This window comes from Eurypyga helias, unplaced genomic scaffold (genome assembly GCF_000690775.1).
Source record: "Eurypyga helias isolate BGI_N326 unplaced genomic scaffold, ASM69077v1 scaffold45132, whole genome shotgun sequence".
In the NCBI taxonomy this organism is placed as follows: Eukaryota; Metazoa; Chordata; class Aves; order Eurypygiformes; family Eurypygidae; genus Eurypyga; species Eurypyga helias.
Window position 1 is genome coordinate 62,942 of NW_010236240.1, and position 24,024 is coordinate 86,965.

General features: G+C 38.2%; 2 protein-coding genes across 2 annotated transcripts in view; one reads left to right on the forward strand and one right to left on the reverse strand.

The window, feature by feature from the left end:
- Nucleotides 1-23,427, reverse strand: part of LOC104506155 (tubulin-specific chaperone D) — a gene marked incomplete at its 5' end in the record, with an annotated part of 83,270 nt that extends 59,843 nt beyond the window's left edge. The window contains 3 exons of the mRNA XM_010147007.1: nt 19,663-19,757; nt 22,803-22,877; nt 23,367-23,427. Coding sequence (XP_010145309.1) covers nt 19,663-19,757; nt 22,803-22,877; nt 23,367-23,427 — 231 coding nt within the window. The remainder of the gene's footprint in view (nt 1-19,662; nt 19,758-22,802; nt 22,878-23,366) is intronic.
- ZNF750 (zinc finger protein 750) lies at nt 12,166-14,725 on the forward strand. The gene is made up of 2 exons (XM_010147006.1): nt 12,166-13,592; nt 14,008-14,725. Exons 1-2 carry the CDS (start codon nt 12,166-12,168, stop codon nt 14,723-14,725), a joined length of 2,145 nt encoding a protein of 714 aa, XP_010145308.1.
- Nucleotides 23,428-24,024: the final 597 nt, after the last annotated feature.

Here is a 24,024-nt window from a genome sequence, read left to right on the forward strand (position 1 = left end):
CCTGCAGCCGACTCAAGGCAGCATTGATCGACCTTCTCCGAAACACAGAGCGCTGAGTACTTGGGAGATTCATCTGCTCACTCACACCCAGGCCACCCTACAGACCTTCACACAGGTTTACAGCTAAACTGAGTTCTTCTTTTAACTTACCCAGTAGCGAACTGCAGTTTAAGGAGATGAAGAAACAGGTTTATGAAAGAATCCTACCAAGCAAACGAATTACTCTGAAGGAGAATAAAAATTTTGTAAACTTATAACGCTGCGTGTCATAAAAGAAAAATTACCAAGGAAACCCCAACCTTCAGGCTAAGGTTGTGCAAGACTAAGATAAACCCTACAGTGAAAAAGCTAGAAGGAATTCATTGTCATTTATTCCCTGCTCAGTATTTATACCATTTCCCAGTTGTGCTGGGGGAGGGACGTTTCTTGCTACAGCTTCAGCTACGGCATTTGTTCTTGCTCATACCTGCTGGCTAGTGAAAAAAAAAAAATCCACGCTATTTATAATGCTTCCTTCCTAATTTGAAAACTATTACGGTGACATACACATTATAACTTTTTAAAATAGTATTTTCAAGACCACGCATCATTTTTAAAGTTCACCTGGGTGTTAAAGGAATTCTCTGTAACCAGCCTTTCAGGTTTGGGTGTTCTCGATTTTCTAAGAGTCCACCTAAGACAGGTAGATTTTTAATGTTTTTTTCCATTTCTTCCTGCCTCTATGATGAAAAGTACCTGGAATCGTGCCAAAAGCCTCACAATTCACTACCACTACTGAACAGACTAACACATATCAGAAGCCTGACTTCCTGATGCGCCCTCCTCCAAAAACCCTGGCAGCTGCAAATCAGTATCAAACTACTTACTCTGGAATATGAAAACACAGCAGATAATCCTTAAAAACAAGGTACGTAAACAAGTTTAGGAAGTTACAGATTAGATTTGTATAACTACTTAAATCTTAGTCTAATTTAAACCTCTTTTTAGAACACACTTGAAAAGCAGTACCTTTTTTACGTTTTGTTAGATTGGGTTGGTTTTTTTCTTTTAAACAGTGAAATAAATTGGATAAACAAAGTGCTCCTTTTTTCACCGTGTGGATTTCAGACTTCAGTGTTTTATTAAGCGTATCAAGCTATATTTAAGAATGAGGAAGCACCATTCTCTGTACTCTCGGAGAGAATACACAGGAATCCAGTCTCATATGAATACTAGCAAACAGGCAAGCGTTCTCTGTACCAGGAACACAGACAGTCCGGTAATCCCACAGAGCACATATCCACTCCAACCAAATTAATACGACACTTGACACAGAAGCTGAGGGAAAATGACACAGAAGTCATGCATACACAGATATTCCTCCAAAGCCACAGCATCTGCCACTGAGATTAGGTGCATCTATTTGAAACCTTCCGACAGCACAAGAGACTTCATTTCACACAAACTTTTCACCAAAACTATACTTGACCATGTTTAAGACAGAGAAAAAATGTCAACTGAAATGACCTCTGTTTCCTATTTAAACAACGTGCTTATCATTCAATAGAAATAATACACAAAATACTGCCCTAAACGAGGGTCTTTTGGGATGCTGGTAGCATTGTGTCTGACCACTTTGAAAAGGTAAAAAGCATACTGATTTTGTCAATGAATCCCAAGACATCATAACCTGCCAAGACCCCTCCCAAATCTCTCTCAGCCCCCTCGCTAACAGTACTTAACTGCAGACTTCAATGTTCCCTGCTTTCTTCTTACACTTCTTTGCTTCTTTTATTCTAAAGGTAATTTATAAATGGACAAAATCAAGCCTGATTGATCGCAAATTTGTTTTTTCCACTCTATTTCAACCTCTTCCATTTATTCTGAAATTAAAAAAAAAAAAAATTCAAATTCAAGATTCAGATCACTTGCACTGACCAATCAGTACCAGACTCCTGAATGAGCCATTATCCATGTATCTCATCAGCCTTTTGGTTAAATGTTGCTTCCCTTGTTGTCACACTTATAAAAACGAGAGATTGTTGCATTGTTTCAGTCTATTGACTGTGAATGCGTATGGGTATATATGAAGGCAGGCAGATCAAAAATATCTTTCTGGCTGGAATCCTCCCAAAATAAGCACCAATTCATTGCAAGTGTAACCACACAGTTCTTCCAACCTTATTTCCTTGGCTTCCTTTTCTTACTCTTCAGAAATGCTACTGTTTCCAACTTCACTTTAAACATACCTGGGCTTTATAGCAAAAATAGGATCCCATAGTACACAACAGAGAAACAGAAAAAGAGCGGGTTATCTTTTACTGTGAAACATTAATAGTTCTACAACAGATTTCATGTAAGAGATTTTCTCTGGCTTTAAGTAGAGAAAGTTTAGACGCCGAGCCACTTAGCAGATAGAGCTGCGACGGTTCAGTGGTCAGCAAGCCCTCGGGAGTTCAACACCAGAACACTTTTCATCTCCTCACTAGCATATTAAGAACGCCTAGGAAGTTTCATGTTCCTATATATGACACACCTTATAAGCTAGAAAGTTTACACTATGCTGTCATCAAGAGAAATTTTAATAACGTCCTTTCACAAGCAAACCAGAAATTCAAGTAAACTAGGATTCTCTTGTTTGTTTAGTATTTATCCCCACCCAATTAAATAAAAAACCCCTATAAATAATAGTCTGAAGCCTACAAAACCACAAATACAGCACGAAACAAAAGATGTGAAATCATACTGAAACCACACTGAAATACAAGTTTTTGGCCCTACCATATGCTGTACAGTAAGAATCCAGGAGTGCTGCAATTCCAAACATAGAAATTCCCACATACACATCACCAGATCATAAGATTTTACATTATTTCTGGCCATTTTGCTTAAAAAAAAGTTTTCCCTACCTGCAAATTCAGCTGCATTATCTTTTCTAAAAACAACTTATATTTTACAGCTAAACGGTACCGTGTAACTTTGACTTCAGAAACGTTAACAGACAAAATGCTGATCAAGAACTGCAGCCTTAGCATTTTTTAAATTAAATAAAATAAACCATCGGGATTCCACTTGCTGGTTTATATTCCCCTTTTTAAAATTTATTTAAATAGTAGACAACATAAAGTAATCATATAAATCTTTATAAAATTTGACGTGTTTCAAAGAATAACTGAAAGCTAAAAATATTTTGAGTCTAGGAGTATTCATTACAGGCCTCACTGCTCCTCGCGAGAGCACAGCCAACCATGCCTCACATTAAAACGTGCGGGGCCGTCTTCATACAGGCTAGAACTGCACATGGCACAACTCAGGACCTACCACCGGATCCTACGAGCAAAACTTCATCTAGGTGAGGAAACTCTCAGAATCTCCAGCACAAGTCTTGAAATCAAAGCAGAAAAGGAAAAAACATTCTGCACGAAAAACACTTGAAAAATACTTAGTTTTAAGAGGGAATTATAATCAGACCATCAACTAGAAATGGAAGTAGAAACTGCACATTTTACATCTCTGTTAGAATAACTGGCAATGAAAATAATTATTAAAAAGCCTTTTTTATAAACAGTTCATAGTTTGCCTACAGTCTCAATTTCTGACGTTACCTACTTCCCCCAAGATGTTTCACTGCCCAAGGGTGAGGATGGGAACCAGAAGGAAGATCATCCTAGATCCAGGCCAAACACTAACAGTACAGGCCACAATAAATATCTAAAAATATGATCTGCAGTTGCTATTAACTGCTGAGCTTTTATTCTTTTCCCATACAAATAATTTGCCCTAGTAATCACAAACAAGTAGCTCACAAACATCAGCGAGGTAATCTGCCCAGACATATCTCCAAAGTCAGGGACTGGAATCGTTAGGAAAAACAAAGGTACATTTCAAAGGTGGTATTTGAAAAGCATTAAGACTAATAACTATTCATATGGGATAGAAGAAAATAATTATGAGAAGATTGTACAAGAATCATGTAGTATTTTGGGGCACAGCATGAGTTACAGCAATTATATTCAAATACATTTGCCCCCTTCTGGGAATGGCATGGAATAATCTAGTCCAAACATGCTAATACAGATAGCAAAATCTGTTGATAATCTTCAAGTGATCAAAGAAAGAAAAAAAGACTTTCTTGAACATTTAGCTCAAAGCCACCCATCTAGACACATTACTAAGACGACAAAGATAGAAGTGACTATTGACAGTCACACAGTTCTGCTTCCTTTACACGGCAAACCAAGCTTCGCTAGCTCCATGCCTGCCAGCGTTCAACTGCGTGAGATTATTCACATTTACCTATGACCCTTCTTCTTCCTGGGGATAACTAAATAGTTCACACATTTGTAAGGCATTTCTAGAAAGATATGGAAACACTGTTGATGACTGGCAACCAGTGGACATCCTCTGAGAGCCAGAGTTCCGACTGATCGGAGGTAAAGTCACCACAGCAGACCAACCCCGTCACCATGGCCTTCCTTGGCCTTAGAGCAGAAAGTAAAGAATTATCTGATCGACAGAGGGGTTGATAACTGACCACAGCAACACTTGGCACTCTTTCATACATCTAGGGAACAGAATTCTGAAGGGCAAGAGGCAAATAAAAATTAGGTAAGCAGTGTATCAATAACAGGTTAAGTTTATCCTATTTGTATGGATGGTTTCTGCCAGTGACACTTCGTTTTCTGTTTAGCCTAAATCCGACCAAAAATTCATATAAAAACATGAAGAAGGAAGTTTGTAACATTTATAGAATGGCAGTTTTATGCTGCAGTAATTAAACCTAGGATACCGAACTACAGCTAAACAACACTTACATGGAACTGAATTTTAAATACAGCAAAGAGTATATTCTGCACCAAAGATACAAAACTAAAGCTTCAACCTTCCAGGGATACAAAAATAATCACATTTAAAAAATAAGAGCAACTCAGGAGAAAAATATCAGTAAATCCAAATTTTACTATGTTAATCCTGGTGCTCTTAATTAATCTGACCTGTGCTCAGGTAAACTAAAAAGGGTGCTACCAACAGGTGACTGGGTTCAGTTTATCTAACACTCAGGATGCAAATAGAATGAGTTAACAAAAATAAGTGATGAAACAACATCACTGCAATCAAGATCTATTAATTCTAGAAGTATACAGAAACAGGAGCTCTGACGGTCCTTTTCTGGGGTCCACCAATGAATCTTCTCCCCCAGATCTGGATTTTTAATACCATCCAAGCACCAAGAAAAGCACCATTTACATTAGCTGGGGTTTTTTTCCAGTTCTGCGTTGTTCACAGCTGATTTCAGCTGACCTGACTAATAACAGCAACCTCCAGGAAGTAGCTAGATTTAAAACATGCTTTTCCTTGGGTCAAGGCAGTCGTCAGACATCATGTCTCCCCCCCACATACCAGATCAGGGAAGGTGGACAGGAAGAAGTGGAGGCAACAAAATCAGAGTTCCAATACTGACTGCCTCTTACCCCAGTTCAGTCACCTGTACTAAAGGAGCCCTTCAATAGGTCCCTCGAGATGCCAGAAACTGCAATTTTCTTTCAAAAGAAAAATTCTGATACGATTCTATTCGAGACCTACCTCCACTCCATCACATGGAAAAATGGAAACCTGATGGTACCCTCCTTCAGCCACAGACACCACATTTGCAGAAGAAAAATGAGGACAGTTACGTAGAGTGATAAGGCACACAAACTTATAGATATGAAATACGACTGTTCACTACCAAGTGAGGGCTAGCGAATAACATCTTCTGTTGAGACAGGGAAGGACTTCGGTCTTTCCAGAGATGATTCTGAACACAAACACTGCACGACATTCTCTGCAGGTAGAGTTTTCTTATGTACTACTTTTCTTCAAAATATTTTACAACTAAATGGAAAAATAAAGGACTACAAACACTCCTGGTACTCCACCCAGAGCCAAAGGATTTACAAACAACCAGACAGTAACATGACATCTTCTTGTATTGCTAAGCTGCACTATGGGAACACAGTAATTTTAAAATCCTTTTTTTTTTTTAAAAAAAGAGCCAACTTTCTACCTTAAAATCAGTGATTACTTACATTCGGAGTATAGTTTCAGAAAACAACATTGGCATAGCAAGGGAAAGGATGGTGATCGGGGTACCTAGATAGGATGTCCATCAGTCATTCCACCAAGACAAAGGTCACACCTTTAAAATTATTTTTAAGACACTGTTTTAGAGACTGATTTTGAAACAGCTTTTACTCACTTCCTAAACAGGTTTTGTAGTGGCGATTTTCTCTAATAATTTTCATTCTAAAGACCATACATTTGCCAAGAATAAAATTCATCATAATTCCATGTTTAAAAGTTTCAGTAATTTGCACTGTCTCAACCACAGAGCAGTGGGTGAAACAAGAGGGTTGTGTTCATCCAGCTGAATTTAACATTTTGAGCAGACATTTTAATGTCTCAATAACATCTGAATTAGTAGCCAAAAACACCTTTGTTTTTACATGCAGTAATAGGAATGTTTTTTAGAGACAACGAGAACCATCAAAAGATTCTCCTTTTAACAAGTACGCAAGAGGTTATTATTTCACTAAACACCTCAGCAATGTCGCTAAATAACTGGGAAATACACTAATAACTCTGTCATTTGTAAACTCTGGCTAAAATGCAACTACAAGCAAGTACTAGTGCTGATCAGTGGGTAATCAGTTGACTTTCCCCTTTCACCATTCATTTCCCAGCTCCTAACAAACACGCAGACGTGATAATCGATTTCTTACTGAGGTGACTCCTTTCCATTTACAGGAGCTGTACATTTGACTGTTGATTATAAACAAGCTTTGGCAGGTTCCTGTGGCAAGCAAGCTTGGAGTTAGTTCAGTCCCGCCTTCAGAGAGGAGACTCTTGAAGGACAGAGATTTAAATAAAAATGGAGAAGGGGAGGAAAAAAAGAGCAAGAATATTAGAGCTACAAAGGCATCCAATAAAAAATGTCAGTCTCTAGTAAAAGAGTAAAATTATTATTTTTAAGCTTTGCTACCCCTTGTGTACAGTCAATTCTGCTGCTCGTGAGTCACTTCAACAAAAGGTAAATATATTAAAAGCTCAGTATGTTACCTAAGCCATTTTTGACCCCAGACTGCAGATGGCTGCTCAGAGGAACAGACACTGCCGTTTAGAGTAAAACTTGGTTGTTGGAGGGCACAAAAGCGACAAGAGCTCTCTTCGATAGCTTAGATGCTGAGGTAATGCTGAATGAAAGCAGTGGACACAAACAAATGAATCGTAGCTTCAGGCTGGAGTAATATCAGGTGCATCTCTACACCCCGAGGGCTCGACTCCTACACTTCTTAAGTCCCTCCCCCTGAAACAACCTCCTGCAGTTTCACTTGGAGACCAAGCAGAGAACAGGTACTTCTCCCTCAGCAGTGACAGCTACAGCTACCAACAGCCATCTCCTAGAAGGTTTCAGACACCTCTGTAGCTGGTAAGTACGTTTCTTTAGAGCATTTTTTTTCCAAATAAAGTGTATTCATATTAACATCTACAGAACAAATCAGAGGTGTTCACTTTTCGGCTGCCCCAAAGCCGAGGTTACTCCTAGCAGGTGCATTTACTGCACCAGCTTTCAACAGGAGAGGGAAATATTTTAGTTTGAGAGAAAGACTAACTCTTAAAAGTTTTTACAATAATTATTCTTGTTGGTGAAAAGTGTTTAAAGCACCTTTTTTCATACAGGAAGTTAATGTACTGTGTTGAAGTATGACAGAAAGCTGTACTTTAAAATTGCTATGTTTAGTCTGCCAACTGTTCTTCATACAGTGGTGCCGGGGTAATCTGAAAAGCCTGTATGGAAATAAGGTATTGCACTTCAGTTCTGGTTTCTTATTTTTTCCAGCTTCTGCGAGTTTAGCACAGCAAATTGAATTGTTTTGAGTTATTCTCTCTCTAGTCAATTAAAGCGTATTTCAGCACTGAATTATTAATTTAGTATTTGCAAATATATTTATTTCTTATCCACGCTGCCTAACCAACTTGTTTCATCTGTTTCTGTGCTTCCTCTCACTCGCACGCGGGCAGACACACGCGTGCGCTCACACACAAGCACGCAGCCCTCTTGGGTCCGTACCGGCAGCTCGTGCTTCCTTCCCTGCCCTCGCCAACCCACTCCTCTCACCCATGTTTCCTCCTAATTAACAAACAGTTGCGTTAAAATTTATCTTTCAGTTTAAAGGAACTGGAAGTTTAGGAGGGAGTGGTAGTTAATCACTGGAAAATCTCAGCTAGAATAAAACTCACAAATCTTGTTCTTGCAACACTCCAGGTAGGTGACAATGGCATGTCCTTGAGTTATGCAATAATGCCACATCACAATATTTTAATTATAGCATGTCCTTCAAAATGTTCCACCCCAGTGAGTACTCCTGGTCAGAGAGATCAACATCACCAAAAGGCTACTGCAATAATAATGGAGTGTGCATGACAAACTGTTACGTAGTTGGCTAAAGCAGTGTCCTAAAAAGAAATATAATTACCATCCCTGCTTGTAATAAAAGACATTTTGAAATTTCCTCTTTGATCGACTGGGCATCTTAAACAATTCAGACTACTTAAAAACCTAAAAAACAACATGTACATATATATATGTACATACAGATGTGTGTGTATGAATACATATGTGCATATGTGTGTGTGTGTATACTTATACCCACGTACATTTTTGTTTATGTATTTATACACATACACACGCAGAAAATGTTGAACGATATTCTTGTTTTCTGAACTTGCTAAGAAATTAAAGGCAAAGAGGTAGCAACAACATACTTTTAAAATTAGAAGGAAGAAAACTTGCAGCTATCAGTCTCAGGCTGGCAAGGGCTACAGAATGGAAAGCCGTGAGGAGGAATACTACTGACGAGAAACAACTGAGACAACCTCAAGTTTAAACCAGTATTATCTGAATAAACTCTTTTCAACAAAAATATTATTTACTAATACTACTACACTTCAAAACTAGAAAGACAAAGTTATAATAATATACAGGTCTCTGCACTTCTAAAATCAGGCATACAGAAAATAAATTCTCAATCTAAAAGATAAAATAGTTACATGAAAATCATCATCCTGCTACTGCAGAATTTTTTTTTCCATTTTTAAACAGTATCCCAAGCAATGGCATTCAAGTTTAAGAAAAAAGCAACTGCTTATTTTGATTTTTCTTTCTAATACTAAATTTTAATTTTGGCAGCACAAAACATATGTTGTGCAACTTAAAGCAACTAACGCTATTTATACAGAGACAGTTTTAACTATTTGCACCTATTTTAAACCACTAATGTATTTTCCAGCTGTACGTGTGGGATCAAATAGTTTTCTTTTTTTTTAATTATGAAATATGTACCCCTGCCACTCCTGTGTTTTACTCAGCGATTGTAGGACAAATTATCTCTCTTGTCTGGGTTTACAAATATTGTATTACTGGCATTTCTAAACCATAGGAAAAAAAGGCATTAAACAGCAAAAGAGAGAAACAGAACATTCATCTGGCTGACACTAGCCTAAGTTTATGAAAGTGCACACACCCTTTAAAGTAAGATACTCGTACACCTCTCAAGTCAGAGCAGCAGGCTCTGGGAGCACTACCGTCTGCGGGCTGAACATGCCATCAAAACAAATTTAAAAAATTAAAGTCTTCCTGCTGCACAGAAGGCAAAGAAGCTCCAATGCTCTAAATTTCTAATATTAAAACTGCGGTGATGCATTTTATCTTATTAGGACATGACAGTTAATACTCTGTTGAACAGGAATAACTTGAATCAAAGTTAAATACCAAGTACAAAGTCAGGGTGGGGGGGAACAGGACACACAGGAATTTTCATTATTAAGCAAAGGAAAGCTAGCCGAACAAGAAAAACTAATTAACATCTCTTTATTATAAGTGCTGCACCTGAATGTAAATTCAGACTGTTATCATAAATGGTTCAACTGAGAATGTAATGGAGTTTTGACAACAATATCTCTTTTTCAAGAATTATTAGTACAAGTACTTCCAAGAAGATATAAAGAACAACAGGTACAAACTGACTTGATCGAGTCCATTACAAACTGTCCACATTAGTTACAGACCATTAGTCAAAAATAAAAGCAACAAGCTCACTCAAGGCAGAAAAAAACAGACCAGTTCCCTAACCGGACTGCCCCTCCTACACCTCAATATTTTATCTATTTAATTTTTAATGTAGAAGCATTATTCTTAATTTTTCAAAGTAATTCTGGCTATCACTATTTAAAATATTTTTCAAATACTATATGATTTTTTTAATTTACTGAACTACTATTTTAACCAGACTCCAATGACAGGACTTTAACATTCTGCTGTATCATTTGTTTTTTCCCCACTGTTACAGTAACAGTACCCAGCTCAAACAACCAAAAAAAGTTTTGCTAAAACCTGAAAAATAAAAAGCTGCTTCTCTACACGCTCTTTTTTCTTTAGGCTATCACACATTTATTAATTCTAAGAAACAGCTTGATCCTTCTTTTTCTACTTACACAGCAGCTTTGCATTTTTCCAGGTGCCTTCACAATTACTTTTTTAACAAAATTAATATTTCTATGACATCAGAAACAACATTTAATACAAATTGCTAAAATTACTATACCTGATGAAGCAAGCAGCAATTCTGTAGCTTTGCCTTCAGTTTTCATAATGTGTTGCATGTCATTTTCTATTAAATAATCTCTGATTTAAGAAATGCAAAACATCTCTACTTCAGCTAAAATCGCACGGCATGTAATTACCAGCAATTCTTTTCATCAACTTAGTATTTTAATACTACTAATTCAAACTTCCCTGTAAAAAGCTTTTATTTAAAAAAATAAAAAAGGAAGCTATCTAGTCACTCTAACAATTAGTATTCCTGTAGTTTCGGGTAACACAATAGATACAGTACGTGGTTTTGCAACAGTCATCATTTTGATAATGATGCTTATAGTTCATGATGAAATCATCAGTTTTTAGATCTCTGCCATAACACATCCTATAAAATCATGAGAACTTGACTCTGAGAGTTTCTCACGCCTTCAGAATCAGCGAACATAATGGAACAAGCTGATACAAGCCCTTCTGACTTATCTACTGAGCAAATCATTAGGCTGTATAAAGTATCCACAACCTTAGTTTTTCTGAAGAAAGGCAGATAGATCATTCCCCTATAAATCAATTACTGTCAGACACTTTTTTCACCTGAATTAATACACTTGTGCGTCTGCGTTAACTATAGGCAATCTGTAAGGTGCTACACAACAGAAGAATGTGAAATGTGTTTATCAAGCAGAAGATTCTATTAGTCAGATGTTGCAGTACTCATTTCTCTTAATTGAATTAGGAAGAGGAAGAAAATTGGTGTGGTTTTATCCTTCGAGAGATTGGCCACTTTTGAGGTATCCGTTGAGATCAGGCTGTTAGGAAACGCCATGCCAGCTGAAAGAGGGGGTTGGTCAGTCTGAAAGAGCCAAGTCAGCTACCCCAGTGCAACCAATCCACTCCACCCTCCTTTCACCCAAGCAGGAAATTCCCTCCTCTCTCTCCCCAACCGGCCCGACAGGCTTGCCCCATATCCAACTGCTGCCAGGACCTGCCTCTTCCCATCCCAGCCACCTCCACCTCTCTCTCAACAGCTCCACCTAGACTTTACTTTCATCTTCTGAATGAATGTCCCTTCAGGTGTCTTTGAGAAGGCCTTCCGGCCGGTGGCAGTGACAGGTGACTAGCACTGCCGAAAATGAGGCCACTGCTGTCCCCGTGTTTAGGTGCCTAAGGACGTCAAAGTTGAGGCAGATGTGCATTCAAGTCTGGCATCTGGCATTTTGGTGTTGTTTAAAGAAAACCCCAGTGCACCATAAGTCATGTGAGGGGGAATAGAGTTAAGAGAATCTATGGCTGTATTTAGTCCCAATGCTCCACTACAGCTGATTCTAAACTTTTGTGTTCCAGTTCCTCACGACCAGCTGCAGAGGGGTTGTTTCCCTGCACCCCCTCTTTCCTGAGACACCACGGGAGTTGGCTTCCTCTCTTCACTTGGGAAGAAGGATTCTAGAAACCTGAAAAACTGGAAACATCAAGAGGCTAAAACTGAGGAAAGCTAACCACAAGAAAGTTTTTATAAAGAACCATTACATTTAATTGTTTAAAGCAGAAGAAACATGAGTCTCCTCAAAGAACGTAAACCAAAGAAGCCTCATTACATCCCGAGACCACCAGGAAAGCCATTCAAGTACAAGTGCTTTCAGTGCCCCTTTACGTGCAACGAGAAATCCCATCTTTTTAACCATATGAAGTATGGCCTCTGCAAAAACTCAATCACGTTAGTATCGGAGCAGGACCGCATTATCAAGTGTCCAAAGACCAGCTCCTTGGAGCCCAAACAGATCAATCAGCTGGAATCCACCGTCAAACCAACTTCTTCTAAATCTGTCTCAAATGGACTGTCAAACCTCGATTCAAAGCCTCAATATCCTTTTGGAAAAGAAGATGCCAAGGAAAACGTTGAATTACAAAACCAGGCAACAAACACAGCAATTCAAGGACAAAAACCTGCGATCCAGAAGGAATTAACCCCTGCCAGTACTACAACAGAAAGCGCGATCGGCATGCAGCCCCTCTTGGACAGCATCGTAAGGCCCTCGGCTTTCGTTCCCGTAGGCGAACACAGAGATAGCAAAGGCCCGGAAACCAGTGAAGTATCTGAAATTATATCACTCTCTAACAAAAGTTCACCTTTTCACACAAAGTCTGCATTTCATGCACCAAGTCACCCATGGAAAGCAGGTTCTCCGTTCCTCCCAGAGTTTCCACACAAAGTTGCTCCCACAAAAGGCTTCAGTTCCCTTTCACCCTACATGCAAACAATGATTCCTGAGTACTCACCCCACTTTTATGAGCATAGGCTGGCTATCTACACCCCTTACTTGCTTCCAGGTAACGCCGAGTGTGAAAGCTCTGCTCTGTCTGTCTATGGCACACAAGACCAAAGACACTTTCTTCCCCACCCTGGGCCACTTCCAAAACCCATCAATCCGTCAGCGTATGAACACTATCGATTGTTCCAGCAGTATCATTCCACTCCTCCGATACCATATGGATTTTGCAGGCCAACAGATCCTCCATTTTACAGATTTTCACACGTAGCTGGTATTAACAGAGATCAAAATTCTCATCTAATGGAAGAAACTACCTTGCTGTATCCAGCGTCTTTAAGTCCATCCCAACAATACCCTCTAAGTTCACATAAAAAACAAGCAGATTATGAAAAAGATATTACACTGTTGCATGCCAAAGGTCATTCCAAAGATGACCAAAATGAGAGAGAGAATGCTAAAATGAGCCCTCTCGCAGGAAGTGCAGCAACAGGCTCCCCTGGCAGACCCAGCCCAACCAACTTCACTCAGACAAGCCACGCGTGCGAAGGCTTATTTGACCTCTCCAACAAGTCATCTTCCACATCGCTTGGCAAGTATGATCAACCAGAAGAAAACTTCACAGCTTTCAGACCTGTGAGAAAAAGCACTGAGCCACCAACTCTACTTCAAAGTGCGCAGACACAGCAAGAGAGAGGAGATTCACCTACCAGGTAAAAAAATGAAATCACTTTCCAAGTTCTTGTCAGGTTTACTAGGGACACACAAAGATAGATGGACACATTTCGTGCAGTGCCCCTACAGTATATTTAAGTTCAAAACATTGACGTGATTTGTTTTACGTAACTGTGCAAAACACACTACAACTGACAGTTGCTGGAGTGAGCAGCAACTCGCCTTAAGCGTATCAGGTATTTCCACCACCATTACTACGCGTGTCTGTATACTGTAGGGACGTACCTGTGTTACAGCGACGTGTTTGGTCTTACAGGGACGTGGGGGAGTTAAAGGAGAAGCAACAAAATTGTCAGACTTCTAGCCAGATTTTTTTCTCCTCCTGCCAACTTCCCCAGCCCCAATTTAAAAGAGAACTGACGGTGAATTCTCTTTTCTCTTCATTTCTTTCAGCATTAACATCACTGATGAAGATTCACATACGCAGAATGAATGTCATAACAATGAAGGCTCACTGTCCAACACCGAAGACGACACAGGGATAGCTCCCCTTAATCTTTCCAAAAAGGCTGACACAAACACAGGACCCGTTCATGAACATGCATACAAACCTACATCCCAAACAGAAAGTCAGAACTTTCTAGAACTGCAAGACATGCCTCTGAACCTCTCGGTAAAAGATTCCTGTAACACAGCAAGCCTGAAAACGTCATTCCACGGTCCACCTCACGATAACGGTGCTGCTGCTTCCTCAAACACCGACAACGAAAACGCTGGAGCAGATGCATGTAACCCCAAGAACCCTACCAACAGTGCCTGTGACAAATCTTCGACAGCTCAGCGTAACGAAGCTCAAGACTTGAGAATAATTGACAGCTGTGATGAACAGAAACAAACAGCAGCTGTAGCTCTCTGTCAGCTAGCTGCGTACAGCCCCAGCAGAGTCAGAGTGGACAACGAAGGGCAGAGTCCTCCGGACAGTAATGCTTCATGTCCAGAAGCTTCTCTTAACTCTTCTGATACTCAGGATACACAGTGCAATCAAAAAGTAAAAGGACAAAAAAGGACAAATCAAAAAGAATCAGCAAAATCACAGCAAGGCACTAAAAGAGTAAGGCCGAATGACTGTAGCAGAGTCTTCACTTTAAGGAAGAGAACAAGAGTATCTTAACACTTCACTTTTCCAAGGAGTTTCTGGTCACAGAAACTAGTTACCAGCAGCATTATAAAATCTCCACAAACCGTCTTTGATTTGGTTTGGTCCATGACAAGATACGTTCCATCTTTCCCATGTAAATAATGTTCATAATTTTATATTAATATTTTTAAGTAACTGAACTTTCCCTTGTATAAGCTCAGATTTTGATGAGTGAATTTTTCCATTCATTACTAAAGCCGAAGTACATTAGCTGAATCTTTAAGGTTTTTTGCAATCGTATTAATGTAAAATAACTTTTACAACCTTTTCTTAAAAGATGTTTAAGCTCTAAAACCGATCTTGTTCAGTAACATACTGTCATAGTCTTTTTCAGGCTTAATTTCTTTTAATAGGGTTTTTTTGCCTTTGAATTTTTTTTTTTATTTCACTGTGCAGTAGTTTAAATAAGCTTAAGATCAAACCTGGCTATTTAGAATTTACTGTAAAAACTGTTTTGTGTATGAATGCACTTGGCCTTTATGCCATAGTACAAAACAACATTTTTGTTACTCGGAGGCAGACACCAGTTGAAGCAAACTGATGTGAACCTTGTATAACCAAGTTTTTCTTATGCTGGCTGAGAACAAGGTTCAAGTTCAGCCAAATAAAGACTGCACCAATTTAAGAAATGCAGTTTACGTTCACCTCTAACTGAACCACTATGAAAGCAGTACTGAAAATCTGAAGATCTAAACAATTTAGGTGCCCAGTCCTCTGAGGTTTGACAGACACTGGGCAATCTTCAAACGCCAAGCCTAAAAGGTTATTTATATAATTTATTTCTCCTGAGGCAAACTCTCCTGGTGAAGCTCTTACTTCAGCATACATGTATCACTAATTATGAGTTTCAGTGTGCTTCTACATACATCCTAAAACTATTTTCTGCTTCTAGAACTGTGTATATAAACTTGCAATTTTTCAAATAAATCTATGACCTGTACTTAAAATAAATGGAAAGTCATTAATTAACACAAATACATTCTCTACACTATACCTAACACATATTTTGAAGAAAAATCAGCAGAGAAATTGCTAGCTAAATTTTCAATTTACAAGTAAAATTTGGCATGGAATACCAATCAAGTCTAAAAAAGGAGCTTCCTTCAGTGAAGCAAGTTCATTATGCAGATTAATTCATCTGGACTTTGGCTCCACATGAGAAACATGCAGAATTCCCTCTGCTGTAAAGCTGCTGTCCAGCTTATCCACACAGCTACAAGCGTTTAACTAAAATAAGGCTGTTCCCTGTATAACTACCCCATGTAAATTTGCACAGTACGCAGTATTATTCTAAGTAAAATAAACCCAAACAAAGTATTATTCCCTTAAAACAAAGGTTATACATTTCTCATTGATTCATTCTTCAGATAAGAGACATCCTCCCCTGCCTAACCATCCCGAGCAGGTACAAAGCTACATAAGGAAGCAGAGCTGCAGTCAACGCAATGTAGGGCTCCCAGAATTTTGCTTTCTAAGTGTTTGTGCCATGGTGTCTTCAGCTAACAGCTCAGCCAGAGCATTGAAAGGAGTTGGCCATTAAACAGTAGATTACGGGCTTAGGTTTCTGAGCTAAGAAACAAAAAAGGAGTAACAACATTGATCTTTAATTTAGTCTTTCATAGAGAAGAGCTTTTCCTAGTTTATCAAAAGACAAGAATATCAACCTGAGCTTGAACAAAGGGAATATGGTAGCAGAAAAAATGTCCAGTTAACTCCAATTACAACATCAAGGCAGTAAGAAAGGATGATGTATCAAGCTGTACATCAGTACATGATGAAACTGGGAGAAAGCTTCTTTCTAGGCCAAGTTTACAGCTTCAAGATTAGGGATGTATGCCACCAAATTCGTAATTTCAAAACATGAAACTACAGTCTAGTGTTGCCGCTGATGATTTTTAAACTACATTAAGCTAACTTGCCTCACTTATCTCTGGATGCAGAAACTTTCGTAGTTTCCCTTATCCATAATTTAAAAGAAAAAAATCCTCATGTATCTTTTTTATTATTAATTTGAATTTCTTTAAGTCAACCAGGAAAAACTTTTTGGTGTTTTTCCATACAATTCAAGGATCTGTTTCTCACCATCTTTAAACAAATATTGTTCACAAAAACAAGTTCCAGTGGTGAAGTCTACCTCATCTCCATTCCTGAAATTACACAAAACCTGGGCTGAGGGGAACCATGAAGGTTAATGACTCAAATAGCTCTCCATACCTTGATTAACTTGATTTTCTGTCCTTCCTAACAGAAATCTTTCTAACTCAATATCCATAAACAAACTGTTGTAGGGCTCCAGTTCTGTCAGAGTAAGAAAATCAGTCCTAATATTTATTTAACTGTTCTCTTGCTGCAAATTATACTCATCACCTTTAGTCTTGTTCTGGTCACTGAAAATAGCTGTCAAAAGCAAAGGTTTTCTTTTAAGAGGAAGAGAATAAGCTTTCAGCTTTGCCTTCTCTCAACCAAATAACCTTAGTTCTGTCAGTGTTTCCCTGTTAGTCTTATTTTCTGTAATTCTCATGATTTCTGCAGTGTTAGGTTAGCTTTCTTTAAATAAGCTTTGAAGTGTGATGTCCTAAGATGATACTCTATGTCACATGATGTTAGTATTAAGTGAGATGTAAGTATTACGACACGCTGTTTATGACTTCTTTTTCGCCACCTTGTACTACTAAAATAAATAAAATTATTGATTGATGTGGGTGACCCACATGAACTCTTAAGTCCTTTCCTCTGTAACTGCTGACTAGAAGCGACTCCGTGTACCTTGAATTGTGCAGTTACTTATTCCTAACGAGCAATACTACTTTGCATTTGTATTTTCAAAATACAACACAGTTAGTGTTAACATCACTCTGTTAGCTTTTCTTCCAGAACTCATTCCTTTGTCTTTGTCCCAATTATTATAATTGACTTTAAATTTTTACTGCATTAACTTCACTGGATAACTTCATAAAGCAAAACTGAATGGGGCAGTCTTGCAAACTGAACTAGAATAAACTGTATTTAGTATAACTATTTTTTCAATTTACTTTAAGTGGAAAACAAGGTCCATTAAAGCAAAAGAAATGGAGAGGGATGATGGCAAGCTGCCATGGCTATTCTGCCGACCAAATCTGCTCAACGATAATACAGGTTTGACGCTGGTGAAGATTTAACATGATTCGTCATTACCAGTTATATTCCTCACTAGCTATATCTCATTTTATATGCAAGTCTTTCCAAATTCTACCCCTACTATCCTCTTTTACTTATCTCACAGTATCATACCTTTCTGTCTTCTGCAGAACTCATTCCTGAGTGTCAGATAACCAAAGGAGCTGCAGTTTAGTCAAGATAGTCTCTGATTAGATTGCTTACCCATCTTCATATACAATGACCGTTGGAAATCTTACAGCTGTTTCATTAAGAAACTTACAATTCCTATAAAATCACTTTACCTTAGACCTTCATGTCTAACTCAAAAACATCGTGGTCTCTCCTGCCCTTCCTCCCCCATCTTAGCTTGATTCTTCCACCCCAGTAATAGAAGGCTACACCTTATGCAATCTGCAAATTTAAAATTTGCATACAAATCTATGTACATTAAAATCACTTTAACGGGGAGCAATGTATTTTCATTGTATCTCCGCAGAAAGATAAGGGTGTGAAGGATGCAACTATCATCCCCATTCTACATACACAAAAACTCAACCTAAAAGTGAACAGAGATGGTTTCACAGCACAGGTCCAATCACTGGCAGAGCTAGGATTCACTCACACCTTTGCAGTCTTATACAATATCAAACTTGCATAAAACTTCCAGTTTAGACTTAATAAAATCTATTACATAAGGCTGTCACAATTCCTTGAGAGAAGTGTGCAGTTTTTGTTTTGTTAGAATTAAAACAGATGCTTACATTTGGATGACTTCCCATTCTTGAAGTCGGGGTTCTTTTAACTGTTGAACTTTATCATAAAAGAGCAAAAGCACTTAGGAAAAGGAAATCAACTGAAGGCTGTTTGCACAAAAATTCTCACATGCAAAACAGGTACTATATTGGACATGAGCTCTTTTCATGCAGACAGAAGAACTAACTGTATTAAGTACCATATTTCACAGTTCCTTCTGGAGAAAGTTAACAGGTCTTCAGATTAGAAAAGCTTTGGCAACCCGACTTACTAGTAAGAAACACCAGCTTTGATACTTTTCTGAAAACTAGTGTTCAACTTCTCTATTCAACACAGGAGTACCACATGAGATTAACAGAACCATCTAGCCCAACATACCGCTGCAGAAGTGCCAATAGTGGATGTGTACTACTACATTATGTATTTGTCATTTCGACTCTGTAAAAAACTGACCAGAATTCCAAAATAGAAAACTACTACTTTCACACTGGTATTTCTGTACTTCGGTGTATGTTGATATATAAAGAAAACACATAGAAACAATTCCTCTGCCCTGTTATTTTTCTTTCCATACTGACATTTCAAAAGCCCAAACAGTTCATAGCATAAATTATGCAAAATTGGCCTCTGAAAGTTAATCAGAAATGAACTGCATAAGCTTTAAAGTGCAAGTTAGTCATCAATTATTTAATATATTCTCTTTAAATAATGACACTGACACAGTATAGAGACATACAGAATTATTTTTATACAACTGCTCAAGGAAACAGGGCAGGGAATAAGAAGAAAACCCCAAGAAACTCATTTCATTTTGGAAAGAAAAATTTATTAAGCATAACAAAGGCACACCCAACACAATGCTTTTGACAGAAGTACCCTATCGGCGTACTTTGTACTGCAGAAAGTCATTCTTTTGCACACTCATATCAGCAAGCTCCAGTCTACTGCCACACATTCAATCTCTAATACTATAAATTGTTAATTCATGAATTTAGTAACATTCAGCAACTACAACTCACCATCTGAAATGCGGGAAGGGAGTAACAATCCTCTTCTGCCTAATTCAGCCAGAGCCAGGCATCCACCATGCCACGCATTATCTGTTTCCTGGAAACTAATTTTAGGACAAAGACAAGTTTTGTTAAGCCTAGCTTTCTATTTTCAGATTTTATTTTTCATGGTGAATTCTCAACATTTTAAAAGACACATAATCCAAACCAGCATGTGTTTATTGTGTTTTTAATCCTGTTAGACTTAGAAAATGTAAGAATAACAAGTTGAATATGTTTTCTTGCCCATTTTGTGCAACATAGATACTGCAATGAACATGACCAAATAAGAAAAAAACTCGTTTATCAACAAGTGTAATGTCAGTACAGAAGAGCACTTTACCTGAAACTCATCCAGGAAAGGGAAACTACTTTCTAGTACGCTGGCAAAAGATGTAGATTTACAAAACATACCCAAAATAACTAATGAATTTAGTGCCACAGTCCTTAACTAGCAAAAGAGGTTCAAGAGATAGTTTCCAATAAACACATTATACGAGCTTGTGCAATGAGCAGACAGTGGTGTTTATCCACCTTTAAAATATACAAAACAAAACAGAGCAACTTGTAGTGAACACAGAAAAAAAAAATCAAAAATGGTACAGTTTTTGGTGGACTGGCAGGTAAAGGAGTGGAAAGGGGAAAGGCTGCACACTGCATGACTAAACATGCAAAAAGTTCATCTTGTATTAAAGCAGGAATAGGAATCTAAGAATAAAACCTTGAACAGACAGACTAGGTTGTATCAAAACTTCATCTCTCCAGTAACCTGTCGCACATGGATGAATAGCAGATGCTTGGCCAAAGACAAAGCACACAGGATCATTCCCTTACTGGCAACCAGCAGTACGGAGACTTCCCAAGCCAGAGGTTGCAGCCAGAATGTCATATTTAATAACCTCTGATGGGACTCTCTTCCATTAATTTGTATAATCCGTTTTTGAACTCCCTTCACACTTCTGGCTTCCATAACATCCTGTGGCAATGACTTCCACAGTGTAATTATAATTGCGTGAAAATGTACTTCCTGATGCTTCCCAGTTCTCGCATTGTGAGAAATCGTGAACAGTAAACAAGTACTCACTTTCCCTCTTTTGCTCGTATTTATGATTTTATGTATCGTTATTGAAGCCCTCTACTTCTTCTCTGCACTCGGAAGAATCTCCATCACCTAAGCTGCTTTTCAGTGATTCAGTTTTGTTCTCTCTTCCTTTCCTAATAATATCTAACGTTCCCTTTGCCTTCTTTTTTCTGAGAGCTGCTGAGCATTCCACTGGCATTCTGACAGAACTACCAGTGAGTTCAAGACCCATTTCCTGAGTAGTAAAGTAATAACTGTTTTACAGCCAGCTGCATTTTTTCCCAAGTGCATTGGTTTGCATTCATTAGACATTATATTTCATGTACCACATACTGTCTAGTTACTTAACTTAGGCTTCTGTAATATTTTCTTTTCTGACACCTATAGTATTCACTACATTAACAAATCGCCAGGCAATTTCCTCACCCCCTCTCCACCTTTTCTCTAGGATCCTTTATGACTATCTTGACAGCACAAGGCTCATGCAGGCCCCTGCAGGACTGTGCTGATAATCTCACCACCCTGTGAAAAATGATCACTCATTTCTTCCCTGTCTCTATTTTTTTAATCTATCTACGTATAAGAAATCCTTTCTTCTTATCCCAAGGGATATAACTTAAAGCGCCTCTGATGACCAACAGACTTATTTTTATTTTGGTCACTAGATATTTAGTGCAAAGTCTATGGAAGAGATTCCCTTTGCCCTTGCCTACATTTGTTCCCAGGTGTTTCTGAAGAAAGCAGGTCACTCAATTACTAGTTGGATTACTCATCCCTATGACTTGAAAAACAAGGAAAGAAAACACGGTGAGTACAGCTCTTTGAAGCTCCAGGGATAATTGAGATCTGCAGAACCTCTTCAATTAATCACAGTAACGCAGTGAAGTATCGCCTAAGTAGATACTTTCCTTGCAATTTCTTAAGACCTTATACCTTCCTTTTCTAATAATGTGTTACCTTTGAGCTCGTATTTTTAGTTTGTACTCCCAACCAATATGAGAAGATTTTTTAAAACAGTACATCTGAGTGGCAAACTGAACATTAGCAATATTGTTTAACAATAACAAAATTATAATTTTTGTTATTAGCTTACTCTAAAACACTAGTTTAGATCTTAAAGCTCAAGTACTCAGTGTAGACCTGATGAGCAACTTGCTATTAAAAAAAAAGTGTATGATACTTGGTTTTGCATCCATGCAGAGCATGAAAGGGCTAAATTATTAAACAAGACATGCAACCATAAAGTGCATCAACAGAACATCCTAGCAGCTGTATGTGACGAAACCAAAGTTTCAGCTAGCCCAAAAGCCTCTCTCTGACACGGCCAACAGGACATTCCTTAGGTATAGTACAAACATACTGCAGCCTCTCCAAAACACACCCACACTGCAGCAGGTCGTGGACAATTTTGCAGAAAAGAAAAACATTTTTTGTTCAGGCACATACTCTTCCATCCACAACATCCTGCAGCATGAGGTTCTTAACAGTTTAACTATGTGCTGTGTGAATGACCACCACCTTTTCTTTATTCCAAACCTGCCCCCTGCTACTTCAGTTTGCTTCTAACAACGCAAAAATCTAGAGGGCAATCATTTCTGCACCATTCACGACTTCATAAAGCTGTACTGTACCCCATTTATTCCTCACTCTTCCTAGATGTTTTAGCCTTCCCTTACATGGAGATTACTTCTTATCTCTGGTGATTCTCAGAACCCTTTTGAATATAATTTCCAGTTTCTGAAGATGCACACAACACTCAAGACATGAGCACACCAGAAATCTTTAGAACAGCAAATTAATGAGCATTTTTATTTTTCTATTCAACTTCAGTCCCTTCACAGTGCTTTAGAACAGGGTCAAGATGAAGGATTAGGAATAATTTCTTTAATGAACACCCTTAGCCTTAGAGGAGTCTGAAATCTGGAAGTGCAACAAAATTTACAGATTTTTAGGCCTGTCTTCCTAACTGCTGTCCTCCTGCTTCGTAATATGTTTCAGACATATGTAAAACATGAAATAAGGTATTTACCTAAAACAGTCCAGCAGAGACCCGATCACATCATCTGCTAATTCTTTTGGAAGTCTTCCAGTTATTCTACCAATTCTACAAAGTTAAAAGAAAAAAAAGATCATTCCATGATTCATCAGTACGGGATCTGATTAGTAAGTGCAATAAAAAATTTAGTTACTGGAAATTTACAGTAAGAGGAGTGACTTCAAGATGGCAATACCCTACCACCGTCACCCCGAAACAACCACCTCAAACCCAAAGCAAAACCTACACACTAACAACACAGAAACACATTTTTTCAAGTGGAAGAGAGAAATGCTTTTTGACGAACTGCAACTTCACACCCTTCAAGTCGAGTCTTATCCAGATGGTTTATTTCCAAACCTATCTGAAATTTTCCTGGAGACTAGCCCCATTTCATATGCACCCAGAAAAAGACACAAACATGGCTTTATGCCGTAAGATGTGCTAAAGCTCTCTGAAGTACCTGTGAATACTGACAAAGCACAGAATTATCAATCAGGGATTACACCAGACGGTATTTCTAAGCTGATTAGTTTAGAGTAACGATAAGAAACCTACCCTTTTGCTGCAGACCACCTGACAATAGTGTCTTTGTCTTTCAGTCCAACCAGCAATTGCTCTGCAGATAATTTTACATAAACAGAACAGATTATTTTCATTTAGCAACAGAAAGTTTTCTTAAAATGTTCAAAATTAATTTTCCTCTTAACATAACCACCCCCTGGTTTAAATAAAAATACTCGTATCCAGGTTTCCTCTATTTGTCACACAAACATGACTTGAAATCAGAGACAAGAAAGATATCAAAATCATCTTCTAAAAGAGAAAATTTGGTTTGAAATTTTAAGTAGCGTGGAAGATTCAAATTGGAGATCAGGGTGCTTTTTTCAGTGGTTCATTAGATTATTCAGTTATAACAGTCTTCTGATGCAATTTCTGCCTATTAATTTACAGCGTATGCACCAGCAAGCCCACAGAGGAGCTGCTGTATGACTGGATACTAATGAAAAAATGCTGTTCCTTGGATAATATCACAGCTTTAAAAATTTCAACCATAACTCTTTACCTTTCACGTAACACAAGTTTTTGTTCTGTTTTTCATTATGAATTTTAATTCATCCTTCCCTCTGTGAAAGGTTCAGAGTATCTCTTCCATATTACTGGATAAAGTGGGTAGAATGTATTCCAGTAACTCCATCCCCCAATCCCACCACAA